Consider the following 12,337-nt stretch of genomic DNA (forward strand, 5'->3'; position numbering starts at 1 on the left):
TACAGTAGTGACCATCTTGCGGTCAAGTCGAGAGCCAATCCCCAGATCAAACGCCAACGCACATGGCTACGGAATTCCAATATCCCTTTCCCCTGTGCTGTGCTGTGGGTGTTGTGCCTCGAATTCTCCACCATAGTTGGAAAAGGAATACATCCTGCTTGTAGATCCGGTGTGGTACTGTTCTGAAGACATTATTTAGAAGGAATCTGTTGTACAGTACTTGGCTACATCGTACGTGCTTCTGATAATCTCTGTACAAAGAGTCGCCGTTTGTAAAATTCGCCAACGGATACTATGCCTCCATTGAGATGAGGCGTTGTCGTCCTGAGCACAAAACTTTCACTCGGGGACGCCATATGCACTCTGTTTGGCCACGGAGCCACAGTGCCAACGGCTGCCAGCGCAGCTCGCAACCCCCAAGGAAAAGCAAGAAGCTGCAGTAACGAATGCATTTCCGGGCTGAAAGGCTACTGTATGCCTAACAACGCCTGTGCGGCGGCACAGCAGGCGCGGTTTTAAGGATGTACTGCGCTGTAAGTACATTTAGTCTGCTAAAAAGCAAAGGCCGTGGTGAGCCGCTGCTGACAGGTGATTTGTGCCATTTGAGTTTCGCCTTGCAGGACAACTCCCTCTTTCAGAAGGAAAAAAGAATCTTCTCTGCCAGACCAAACGTGGTCTCCGAAACATGGCAGACCCTAGAACAACACAGGAAACATCCCCCCAACCCAATGGCGTCATTCTTTGAGGCGCTTCAGCCTGTGTTGTCAGAATTGTGTCGGAGAGCTTTCGGCATCGCACCACAACTTTCTTTCTGTCTCATATTTTACCTAGGTAAGCATACCTCGGCAATCGAAAATTCAATCGATTTTTTCTTGCGCAAACAGACATGCTACTTGTCGGCATTTCAACCCATCTGCAACAGTATACTGCTGCAGAGTTGTCGCTCCGACTTTAGGTAGCATTTATGACGTTCTCTTGAAGGGTTCCTTGTTGTTCAGCAGGGCCTGCCAGGCTAGAGCAGTTCATCTCCCGTCAGCCCCAATCTCGCAAGAACCTTGCCCAGCGTCGTATTGTATAAAAATATTCGATCTCGAGATTTGTCGCAAGATTTCTTACGCCAAGCCAAGCCTCGCAGTTATTGCCAAAAACCAACTCGGACCCGGGGCCGTGGTACTGCCGTTGACCAAATTGAATTCGAGGGCAAGGGTAGAGAACCTGTGGAGAATAGAAGAGAAGGAAAAAGCAAGTTATTTTTTCAAGCCACAAACTGCACTACCCTACCCCAGATAATGGAAAGAGAAAAAGCCATTTCCAGGGGCCACCCGCAGCGCGATCATGGTCTGCTTGCGTGCAGCAATCCATCTCGTGCAAGCCACAATTCCCTGGGTCTGCTAGAGCCTAGAGGGCCCCTCTCTAAGCCGACGTTGACTGAACCATGCCTCGTGGAGCTTGATGTGATGTGATCCGATGCGCTTCGACCATCTCTTTTGTTTTAACCGGTGGGTAACAGAATGAGCCCTATCGAACCCTGTCAGGGGTCCTTTTGTCGTCTTTCCTTCCAGTCTGGAAATACCAGCAGGCTTTCAGTGAGGCTTCACGCGGTATAGCCGTGTTTATTGCAGTAATCAATGTTCGACCCAAGATCCCTGTGATGATCTACAGAAACCCCATGACCTACTCCGTTTGGGTCTGAAAATTGGAGTCCGGATCAAGAGCCCTTGTTTGGTTGTCCCCTCACCATAATCTATCCGCATGTAAATTGCCTATGTAGCTGTGTGACCAGGGGTCTGGCCCTGAGCCTCGAGCTGTACGTTCATCTCAAGCTTATCTCAAGCTATTTTCGAAGTCGTTGTTTAGAAAAGTTATCGACTGCAAGCCTCGTCTCCTGTTCGTTAGGCGACACAAGTCTTGGCGGAAGCATCGTGCTGGACGACGGAACCCTTTTTTTCTAGTCCAAATCTTCTGATATTAGATTGAGTGCGGAATGCATTGAGAGCCTTAACAGCGACGGCCTCCGTATTGGTCCATTAAACACGACAACGCCTGTTTGGGTCCAGCTAGTCTTCTAAGACCATTGGTTTTGGGTCCTGGGTATCCGCACCGGCCAGAACATAGAGAGCCCCAACGTGAGGATCAGGTCTCCATCCTGTTCGCTTCGATGCGCCCCTCGTGTTAACGGAGCCTCTAGTGACTTGTCATTAACTGCCTTCAGAACTCTCACTGAGTTGTCTGAGACTTTTAACTTTGTCTCAAGGAAAGAGAGCACCATGCGCCCGGGCGAAGGGGACTTCAAACGCCACTGGCAAACGCAGGTATCTGGTCGATTCTTGAGGATCACAATATCCAAGGCGCTTTGTTGGGTAGGCCAGTTGCTCAAGGCTCAAGAGCAAGCCCTATCCTGTCTCTGCCTCCTGTCTGGTCTAGGAAGTTCATGTGCACGCCAAATAGTAATAGCCTGCCTGTATTACTGACGGGGATCAATAACCCCGGTCATGTATAGTAGATCCACAGTATGTCCCAGATATCGGATCCTGGCTCGAGCTCTCGCGCAGTCTATGGTATGATAGGTCCGGCAGCATAGCGTCTCTTATCCGAGATGCGTTGCGTTGAGCGTCTTCAGCTGTGTATGTCTGTATCTACGAGTTGCAACCACTCTATTTTGGTGGCGTGGTCCACAATAGTGGCAGTATGTAGGTATCTGTAGTAGTGCAATGCTTGTTGGACGGAATGACAATTCTCATGATATCTCGGGGTTCTCATCTTTGACAGCCTCGACCAATTCCTCCATACCGCCGACTGATGTTGGGCCACTCATTCCCTCCGGTGGTAGAGCCCATCGAGGCAGAGGGCTGACATAAGACCAGCTGCCTCCTGCGTCCTCATATCGAAGACTGTGGAGCCACAAGGACAGCTCATGACTGCCAGGGTCTGAGTACAAAGGTGTCTGGCATACGTCGCAGAGCTCGCCTGTCAGCTTCTCGGCCCTCTTCTCTTCATACTTATCCACCATAGCGTCGTAGTAAGCGACGGCTTCGGCCACTTCGTCTTTGCCCATCCGAGACAGCCGACTGACGATGTCTTCGTCCGTGTTTTGCGTCGCATCGGCGTCGTTTTGACCAAGCTCCATGCCCCAGACTCGCCGGTTAGCATAAATAGGGTCATTTTGAATAGGATGACCCAGATGTTGAAGGTGGACACGTAACTGATGAGTGCGGCCTGTTACCGGGAGACAGCGAACAATCGAGTACCCCTTCTTATTTACCCAAGGGCGATGCTTCTCATCTTGAAGCTGTTCAGGTGTTTTGGGGCGCTCGTCTACAACCTCATCCTCGTCTGCTGGATAGTACGCTAGTTTCTTGAAAACAGTCCGCGCAGTCTTGCCATTGGCACGTACTCGGTTGAGACCAAGTTTAGGGGATATTTGCAAGATAGGTTGATCGCAAACGACCTCGCCATCAGGAAACTCGCCCATTACCCGAGCGATGTATTCCTTCCTTACTGTGCGATCCTTGATCTTGATGCCTAACGCCTCCGCAGCAGTTGGGTTCTTTGCAATAAACATAATGCCGCTTGTGAGGCGGTCCAGACGGTTGCAGAGGTATGGCAAGAATGCTGGACCGCGGTCGGACTTCATGATCTCGACAACCGAATTGAAGTTGTATCGACCAGCGGGATGAACAGGAACGCCAGCGGGTTTATTGATGACAATCATATCTTCGTCCTCATGAATGATCTGCACAGGGTCCTCAGTGACCGGAGGTTCATGGCGGTGCAGGGTATGAGAGATGAGGTCACCGTTGCGAAGAATATAATCGGGTCCAACGCGGCGACCGTTGACGAAGATTTTTCCCCGTATCATAGACTGCCGATAGTAGTCGAGCGGTCGATCCCTAAACTCAGATTCATAGATCTCGAGAAGGGGTCTGTTACGCCATCTCTCCTTGCAGTGGGTGTTGTAAGTGTAGTGGTATGGCAGTACCCGACGCAGCCCATCGCCTTCAAAGTGGTAGGGTCGGGGCCACGGATCTCCCACCGGGGTGATAAGGGGCTCATCCGTATCCGAGACCTTGGGCGGATCCTGCTTCTTCTTTTGCTTGGGCCGTCTAGGGTTTTGCTGTTGTTGTTGTTGTTTATTGTTGTTATTGTTGTTGGTAGTGGTTGTGGTGGCTGTTAGTGATGGGTCAGAGGTTGGCTGGCTTGGGCCTTGGCTCGGTGTGAGACCATTTTCGCCCTGGATATCGAGATCCTGGAAAGCATTTGCAAAGATGTACTCATCCGAGGGTGAAGCCTCAGGTTTTGGCGAGGACGAGACCATAGCGAAGGGGCGTTGTTGACGAGGGGGTAGGGAAGAGGTTCTAGGCAAGGGCCTTGATCTACGTAGGTGTAATGCGGAGGAGTGCGGGCCGAGGCGAAGAGCAGCCCTCATTCCTCAGCTGCAGTCGAGTGGGAGATGGTTGCGGCGCTTTTGCGGCGGCAGGCAACACAAGAAGAAAAGAAAAAACGACGTTGATTTGTGACAAACTCAGACGAGGGTTCTTTTGCAGTTGCGTGGGACCGGTGATAAGCGAGACTCCCTAGAAAGGGTAGGTACAGTACAGTACATGTAAGTGTAAGTGTCTTATCCTGCCCTGGTTCTTGGTCTCCTTCCTGCCCTAAAAGTTATAGGTTGGCATGAAATGTGATGATTGCACCCAATACACATTCTTTCCATTTCTGTGGGTTTCAATTTTAGGTATCTATTAACGGCAGTAACGAGCGGTGACTTGTGGCAGGAATGACCCCTCGTCCAGTTTGGGCAAGCATATCTTGGGCGGTCTGGCTGTTTTTGGTGGGTAGTCAAGCAAGCAAGACCCTGGAAAGGCACTGGAGCGATGAAAGGTTGGGTATCCGTAAAGCCGCGACTTGTCCGGGATGGCAGATCCATGGATCCCATGGTTTCAAGATCCCTCCATCCAATGATCCAAAGTCTAGAGTTTATCAATGTCTACCTAGGGAGACTAGGCACCTTGGAGCTATTCCCCATTGCCTTGACGCGCTGGTTGCAAATACTCGATCCTTTTGTAATTAATCCAAGTTAGGCCTCATACAGCACTCACTCACTCCCTCACTCTCTTGGCTGTGTGCAGATGTGGAGAGGGAGGTTCATACCTTTCTTTACCTGGGCATTCGTCCTTTCGGTATGTGGAACTTTCGGGTTGTCGGGCCTCCATACGATTTGTAGGCTCGAGCTTCCATGGCTCCTAGACCCCAAAGATTAAGCAAATCGTCCGCTGAAAGCTCCCTGTCCAAGCCCCTAACGATGCACTGGATGGCTGGACGAGCGTCAAAGAAGGGCGATCATAGGCCTCAACTTAAACCTCGGCTTTTCCCTTTTGGGCTGGACTACTTAGCAACCTCGGGAGCTCATCCAGCTCAACTTGGAATTCACTAAATCTTGAACCTCATTTCATTCCATTTCTTAAAGTAATTCACTTTGAAGCTGTCTCCCAATATTCGAGCCTTGGGAAGCTTCTCCGCATCGAAGAACAAAGGGTCCTGCCTAACTGCCCTGCAATTGCACTAAAAGTTATCTTACTTGCGTGCATTTTGCAAGCTCCTTGGTTAATCCACTATCATTTCTCACAATCGCAAGCGTTGGACCAGGATCTAGATTCTGTCTTTGTAGCACTGGATCATCATCATTTCACTCTGGGCATTCCCGATATACCTGATAAACTTCGCGCCTCTACCTAAGCCAAGGCGCGCGAAGGCATAAAAAAAGCATCATAACAAAGCCACGGTCGAGAACGTTTGAACAAGAGACACAAATTCTGCCTTTGCTCTAGGCTTTACCCCAGATTACTACGGAATGAGTAACAAATCTTCGCCAGCGGAGCTCAAGGCCCGCAAAAGATCCGACTATCGTTTCTTCCTGGAGTATCGCACGCGATGGTGAGTTGATTTGAGCTGAGGCACGCCTCATTACCGCATCCATTTGGAACCTGAAACTCTTTATCCTCCCCCGAGCTGCCGAGCCGCATCTTTTGCTCCGGAGTATAACGATCTTGTCGATGGACCAAATACTTGCCAAATAGGGAACCCATGTTCTGCACAGTGACATTCACCATGGCAAGGAGGAATGGAAGGGCTACAGTACTGTATCAACATGGAGGCTAACTCCCTGTCTGCCAATAGGAACGATAACGACATGTATGACCACATGAACAACTCAGTTTACAATTTTTTGTAAGTGGCTCTGCTCCAAATCCTAGTGATAGATATACTTTTTTGCGGGCTTAACTCAATTAACCCCTACGTTTATAGATTCGACTCCATCATTAACGCCTACCTCATCGAGAATTGCGGTCTCCATCCCCCAACAGCACCTCAGTTTGGTATGTGTGTACACACCCACACCGACTTCTTCTCGTCTATCGCGTATCCTGCCGTTGCCGAGCTTGCCCTGCGCGTGAACAAGCTTGGACGATCCAGCGTCACCTACGAGACTGCACTCTTTGAGAAGGGGGTGGATGAGGTGAAAGCTGTAGGGGAGTTTGTGCAGGTCTATGTCGATCGTGAGACGAACCGACCACTCAAAGACGGTATGGCGCAAACGCTCCGCCAGGAACTTGAGAAGTTGGTTGTTGATGTCAAAAATGAGGATCAAGCAAAATCGAAGCTGTGATGCTCAAATTGTTGTACCTTGGTTAATTAGTGCAGTAGTAGTCTGAACGATCCGCAGTGGACAGCGGGCAGCACAGGGTCCTCGCTAGTGGCTTTAGTTGATAACTGCTATCTCCGTAAATTAAACTACAGTACCTATTCTCCTCACTAACAGAGCACTGACTGATTCATGCCACTTGTTACTCCATAAAGAAGGGTCAATGCTGAGAACATTGTATATAGGATATAAGGCACTTCATTGAAAACATGTGATTTTGACGTATCTCGTTTCTAGGTACTGATTTTGTCTCGGTATCAAGTACAACAATGTAACACGTGTATCCTATTCCACTGCCCACTACCTATTTCCTGTATGCTACACCACCAACGTCCATCTTACCTTAAAACTGATGCTGATACTTCTTGGCTGCACCTCCATCAGATCCGCTCTCAAACATCATCTCCAATAGTTCGAGATCAGCCAGTGCCTCCTCCACGCTCTGCCTCTTATCTGGCTTTCCTTCAACCAACGCATTCGCCCAGGCCTCAATCTCCTGGTCCACACCGCTCGTCCTCTCAAACTCCTTGACGGTCTGCTCGCCATCCCACGGCGTTACAGTGACCTTGTCTCCGTCAACCACGACCGAACCCTTCTCATAGCCAAACTGGAATACCGATGTGCTCATCTTGGTACCACAAGACTGCTGATATGTGCCGCTTACACCGCTCTTGAGCCGGATCACCGCATTCACCGTATCAACGGGTGCGAGATGTGGCTGCGCCTGCGAGGTGAAAGCTGACACGTCGGCTGCAGGCTCTTTGAGAAGCTGCCTCATCGCTGCAACAAAATGCACGCCACCATCGAGCAGAAAACCGCCTTGGAACTGTTAGATCAACAAAATCCAGGGAACCTCTTGCTAAACTAACCTTGAAACTCGGGCTTTGCACGCCATGCTGTACCATACCATGGAGAGTCCTTGCTTAGCAGAAAGAAGACTCGCACGCTGAAATGCTGCAGGGCTCCGAGCTTTGCAGCCTCCTTTGCAGCATACTCGAAGGAAGGCTTGTATCTAAAGTTTTCGGCAATGGAAAAGGTAGCCTTGCCTCCCAGCCCACGGTAGTAGTCAATCAGCTTCTTACCATCGGCAACAGAAGGGGCGAGAGGCTTCTCAGCAATGACATGTTTGCCAGCAGCTAGGGCAGCCTCAATGTACTCGGGCTGGCTCGGGATGGGTAGGGCGATTATAACGGCATCAATGTCATCCCGGGCCAAGACGTCGTTGAAAGACTTTCCGGATCCCGAGTCGGCCGAGTAGAGGTCCGGGCTTGCACCGGCGCGGGTGTTAAGGGCGGCCGTCTCCTGTGCAGACTTGAGAGAGCGGGAGTAGATAGCCTTGAGAGCGATGTTATCCGCTTTCATAATGGCAGGCTGGGAGAGAGACTATTCAGCATTCATGCATACATAACTGGATCAGACTGAGGATTTCGCACCATGTGTGCCTGCTTGGCAAACAGGCCACCGCCAATCAATGCTACGCCAATAGGAGCCATTGTGTTTGTTGAGGACTATTTTTGTGGTTGTTTCTGGTCACTTTAGACGCAACAGGAAGCTATCAACATGTCGGTAGTTATAAGAGGGAACTGAAGCGATGATGTCTTGAAGGCGGGGTTTCTTTTCCCCTCCATTATCATCGAGCCCCCACCGAAAGATGTCCACCTTTTTTGGTGCCTTCTGGTGATCATAACTATGTAATTGTTATATATGTATACCAGTTTGCGCTCAAGTTTTCGTTTGGTGTTTGCTGCGTTGCGCTCAAGCACATCAGTGAATTAGACTGCGATTAGTCGAATTATTAGCATGACAGTAGCTCTGTGTTACTTCAACGGTCGTGGTCCACTAATCTGATGTGATTTTAGAGTTCAATGCAATACAACACCACGGAGATAACTCATTTGGTATCCCTACCTACTTAGACTGTATCACGCGTTAACTCTCACCGCCGCTACTAATTGACGTCATAATTCCTGGGAGTATGGGTTCCCACGGGAAGGTTTCGGTGTACGGTATTGAGTGCAGGAGGACGGTTGAGTACGGTCGGAACTCCGCCAACGTACAGGAAGGGCAACGGAAAGGCCGAAACCAACATACATGGATGCCCGCGCTGCAGGGCATGCTCATAGTAATTAGAAGCATCAACTCTACCCCAAAAGCAGACAAGAAAACCTAACTTTCAGGTGTGGCGGGGCGTGTGCATTTGCTTTTTACAGAGAGGCTTACAGGGCCAACTGCCATGAAACACACTGCAAACTATCCCTACAGCCATCCATGCCATGGAACCTCGATGCTCGTCACCTCGCAACTACCGTTCATTACCGCGATACGCTTATCCTGTTTTGGAAGTTATAAGCATAGCACCATCAGCCCTCTTCAGGTACGCGAACATGGCTTGGCTCTTTCAGCTTTGGCTCTGCCTTGACAGACTTGACTTGACTTGACATGGTATTATCGAGTGGCATCTTGCTTTACACGAATACCTACATACATACATGTTTGAAGATACTACTTACTACCAACTGCAGCATCCAACTACAATATGTCGGTTGACGGCACGACTCGCATGCATCATCACGATGGATCATGAGCAAACAAAGCCAAGTCAACTATGACTCTTAACTCTTACTTTGACTATGACACCGCCTCTAAAGTAATGCAATGTCATTCAATTCAACCCAACTTCAGCTTACACGCCCAGTCAGTTAGATAGACAGATACGTAGGTAGATTCGATACAGCACAACACAGCACAACGCACTACTTACCGTTACATCCCACCTCCATCTACCTAATCCCCTGTAGATCATTTCCGTACCCCCACAACCTCAACCCAATCTCAATCCGTATTTTCCATCGCTTCAGGCGTCTCTTTCTATTCTGTGACTTATCCATCTTACTCACTCTTTGACCTGGAAAATTTGCGCTTTGACAGCAACAACCAACCTTCACCTTGAATAATGTGATCAATCTCATATCTCACTTCTGGCGGTGTCATCCGTTCGTCCGTCGGTCTGTCCACCTTTTCTACAGTTATCGTGCGATAGTTATGTAGCTAATACTTGATCAACTGATATACCCCGTCGACTAAGCCCTAGCTAACACTACTATCCAGTTGCTCCGGGACCCCTTTCCAGGAACGTAGCGTTAGCGCGCAATAGTCCGTCTATTTCCTTTAGCGATTACTTAGGTGCATTTCCTAATCCCTAGGCTGGTATGTGAGTTGAAGGAAAACGGGTACAGTCGTCAAGATCAAAGTTCAGTGGAGTTTGTGGCTCTGTGATTCCTTTCGACCCATATCGTAGTGGGCATGTTTAGCCATTTCTGTCATGTCTCGCCATCGTTGCCAAGCATTGCCATCCCATCATCGTCCATGTTATCCGAAGGGTTTCCGAGGTGGCAGCCAATAGCGTTAGTCAAAACTGGTTGTAACTATGCTCCGCGGCGTGGCGCGGCTCTGGAGCGATGGTTCCGGCTACTCACTGTGGCGGCCAATATGGAATTAGAACGAAGCTTCTTGGTCCCCAGACAGTTGCAATAACATCGAAACGTGAAACAGCTAACGTTGAAGTCAGTTGCCTCTTCGTACTCGTGTCTTGGCTTGCATATCCGGTCAATATCTCTGTGTCAAGTGAAGTTGTGTATCTTGGTTGAGCTTACCCTATACCAGAGATGTGGGTTGTGGGTTTTATCATCTGGTACTCGATAATTGACAGTCAGGCTGTATTGACTGTGGCAGGAACACATTAATCACGTAGAAAGAGTTGCTATATATGGACTCGGGCACATTCGCAAAAGCGAGATCAAGGTGTTGTAGTTGGTATAAGCTTAGCGTACTATAAGCAGAGAGTATGGGTGGTAGGATTCTGGAAATACCATCCAAACAGGCATTGCCGGGCTCGTATAGTGAAATAGACAAGTGTGCTGTGTAGGTACGATACATACAATCTCAGCTATTATGACCATCTAATTGAAAGCTCCCATTTCAACTCAATCGAGTCCTAGGACTTATCATGCGGCAACTCATGGCTCCCACTCGTATGCCTAGAATCCACCACTTCACCACAAATCTCTCCATCATCAGGACATACCCAAGGCTCAGCATCTCCTAATCTCTGCGCCGTCAATACTGAGTTTCCAGGATCTTTCATACCCGCTTCCATCTGTCTTCTATAAGAAACCTTACGCAACCTCTCCGCTTCAGCAGGGGTAAGGCGTAGATAGATCTCTGCGGCTATAACATGGAGAAGAAGAGCGAGCCATGCACTAGCTCCAAAAGCGCTATTCAGTCTAGCAGCGATTAAATCTGGACGCTCGCCAGGGATCCCTTCGGTAATGACTCGTTGGTCTGGGGTTTCGCCTGTGTAAAAACCCACACACTGCGGGTACAAGGCCTCGACGGCGGGCTTGTTGTGATAGAACATAGAGTCTAGGACTGCGCAGGAAGTCACAGTGTAGTAGGGACCTGTGTGACTGGCGATTTGGGCCATTGCAGCTGAGATGGCTCTCATGGTGATGATATGTCCGACCTTCGGTTGTCAGCTACTACCCCTTTCGAAACAAGGATCAGCTAGGCACTTACAATTATCCAGCCTCGCAACATCCATGCACGATGTTGCTCTAGCTGAAGTCTCTTGACGTTGATGTAAGCCAGAACCATGCATGCGATGAACATGATGCTCGCGGCACCAGTCACAGTCTGCATCTCTAAAGTTCCACCAAAGCTATGTCTAGCGATCATGAACACCCCAATCATCCCAACCATTGAGAGGAGGAGAACTACATAGCCGTTGATCCGATGAACTAAGAGAGCTCGGTGCCGAATAACAGGGATGAACTGAACGACGACCAACAAGGCAGCGGGAAGGATTCCAGCTAGGTGCATGATGATACCCGCCTTGGCGATCCCACGTCGGTAGTAGTAGCACTCGCCAGGAACTGCTCCCTTGGAGCCGTATATCCGGCCTGTGGGTGGTTCACTAGGACATAGTTGGCCATCAAAGTCGAGATATATGAAGCGAGAGATTGCAAAGGCTAGGAATCCTCCGCCAAAGAGGAACCAAAGGATGAAGTTGTAATCTTTAGTGAAGCCCACAGTACGGTATATCCGCTGAAGACGTGTGGGAAAAGCTGAAGTTTGTGCAGTTTCCATAATGATGTTCGTTATAAATATATGAATAAGAATGACTGGTAGTTATTCCAACCCGTAAGAGATATACCAGTGCCTCTATTTATGGCCAGTCTATTCAGCTCGTGAATAGATTCACCGACGACATCCACCGTAAACAGGCTGAATAGATTCCCAATCTAAGGCATTTCATTCAATCAAGATGGATCGGCAACGCCATTGTGTGATGAGTTGGTGATAGTTATTTACATACATGCATTACAATAGCGAGCCACCAAGCCACTGATACAGATGCAGATATAGACTTGAGCTGTAACACGTTTAATTGGACGGTTGTAGACAAGGCTCAGGCTTCAGTGTTGGTTCTGTCATTGAGCTTGTACATCTTCGGTTATTTGATCAGACAAACAGAACATGTCGGCTTGGCATGTAGCCTACCATATGCAGTTTATGAGGAACAATTGTTAGTTAAGAGGTTCTGTGATTCGTTACTAGAAGAGGAGAGTGATGCAGCAA

At 49.0% G+C, this 12,337-nt stretch overlaps 4 protein-coding genes across 4 annotated transcripts; 1 reads left to right on the forward strand and 3 right to left on the reverse strand.

Annotated features, from left to right (window-relative positions):
* Positions 1-2,737: 2,737 nt before the first annotated feature.
* Positions 2,738-4,315, reverse strand: B0J16DRAFT_262600 (pseudouridine synthase; the record flags this gene model as incomplete). The annotated part of the gene is made up of 1 exon (XM_046123310.1): positions 2,738-4,315. The coding sequence occupies one exon, from the start codon at positions 4,313-4,315 to the stop codon at positions 2,738-2,740; it is 1,578 nt and encodes a 525-aa protein (XP_045987282.1).
* Positions 4,316-5,411: 1,096 nt separating this feature from the next.
* Positions 5,412-6,886, forward strand: B0J16DRAFT_335114 (HotDog domain-containing protein). The gene is made up of 3 exons (XM_046127033.1): positions 5,412-5,931; positions 6,175-6,225; positions 6,304-6,886. Exons 1-3 carry the CDS (start codon positions 5,849-5,851, stop codon positions 6,662-6,664), a joined length of 495 nt encoding a protein of 164 aa, XP_045987283.1. The 5' UTR covers positions 5,412-5,848; the 3' UTR covers positions 6,665-6,886.
* A 36-nt stretch (positions 6,887-6,922) lies between these two features.
* On the reverse strand, positions 6,923-8,285 carry B0J16DRAFT_335117 (uncharacterized protein). The gene is made up of 2 exons (XM_046127034.1): positions 7,570-8,285; positions 6,923-7,519 (listed from the first exon to the last, which is right to left on the reverse strand). The coding sequence occupies exons 1-2, from the start codon at positions 8,060-8,062 to the stop codon at positions 7,044-7,046; spliced, it is 969 nt and encodes a 322-aa protein (XP_045987284.1). The 5' UTR covers positions 8,063-8,285; the 3' UTR covers positions 6,923-7,043.
* A 2,211-nt stretch (positions 8,286-10,496) lies between these two features.
* B0J16DRAFT_369493 (uncharacterized protein) lies at positions 10,497-11,845 on the reverse strand (the record flags this gene model as incomplete). The annotated part of the gene is made up of 3 exons (XM_046130279.1): positions 10,497-10,529; positions 10,785-11,222; positions 11,276-11,845. 3 exons carry the CDS (start codon positions 11,843-11,845, stop codon positions 10,497-10,499), a joined length of 1,041 nt encoding a protein of 346 aa, XP_045987285.1.
* Between the last annotated feature and the right edge of the window lie 492 nt (positions 11,846-12,337).

Source organism: Fusarium flagelliforme, assembly GCF_020744385.1.
Source record: "Fusarium flagelliforme strain FIESC 12 MPI-CAGE-AA-0113 chromosome Unknown B0J16scaffold_2, whole genome shotgun sequence".
NCBI lineage: Eukaryota > Fungi > Ascomycota > Sordariomycetes > Hypocreales > Nectriaceae > Fusarium > Fusarium flagelliforme.

Excerpts from the sequence above, each read along its gene's own strand:
- B0J16DRAFT_335114 (XM_046127033.1), top strand. The coding sequence starts at position 5,849 with ATGAGTAACAAATCTTCGCCAGCGGAGCTCAAGGCCCGCAAAAGATCC. Across the intron at positions 5,932-6,174 it reads CTGGAGTATCGCACGCGATG|GAACGATAACGACATGTATG; the intron begins GTGAGTTGATTT and ends GTCTGCCAATAG. Across the intron at positions 6,226-6,303 it reads AACTCAGTTTACAATTTTTT|ATTCGACTCCATCATTAACG; the intron begins GTAAGTGGCTCT and ends CTACGTTTATAG.
- B0J16DRAFT_335117 (XM_046127034.1), bottom strand. The coding sequence starts at position 8,062 with ATGAAAGCGGATAACATCGCTCTCAAGGCTATCTACTCCCGCTCTCTC. Across the intron at positions 7,520-7,569 it reads TGCAAAGCCCGAGTTTCAAG|GCGGTTTTCTGCTCGATGGT; the intron begins GTTAGTTTAGCA and ends AACAGTTCCAAG.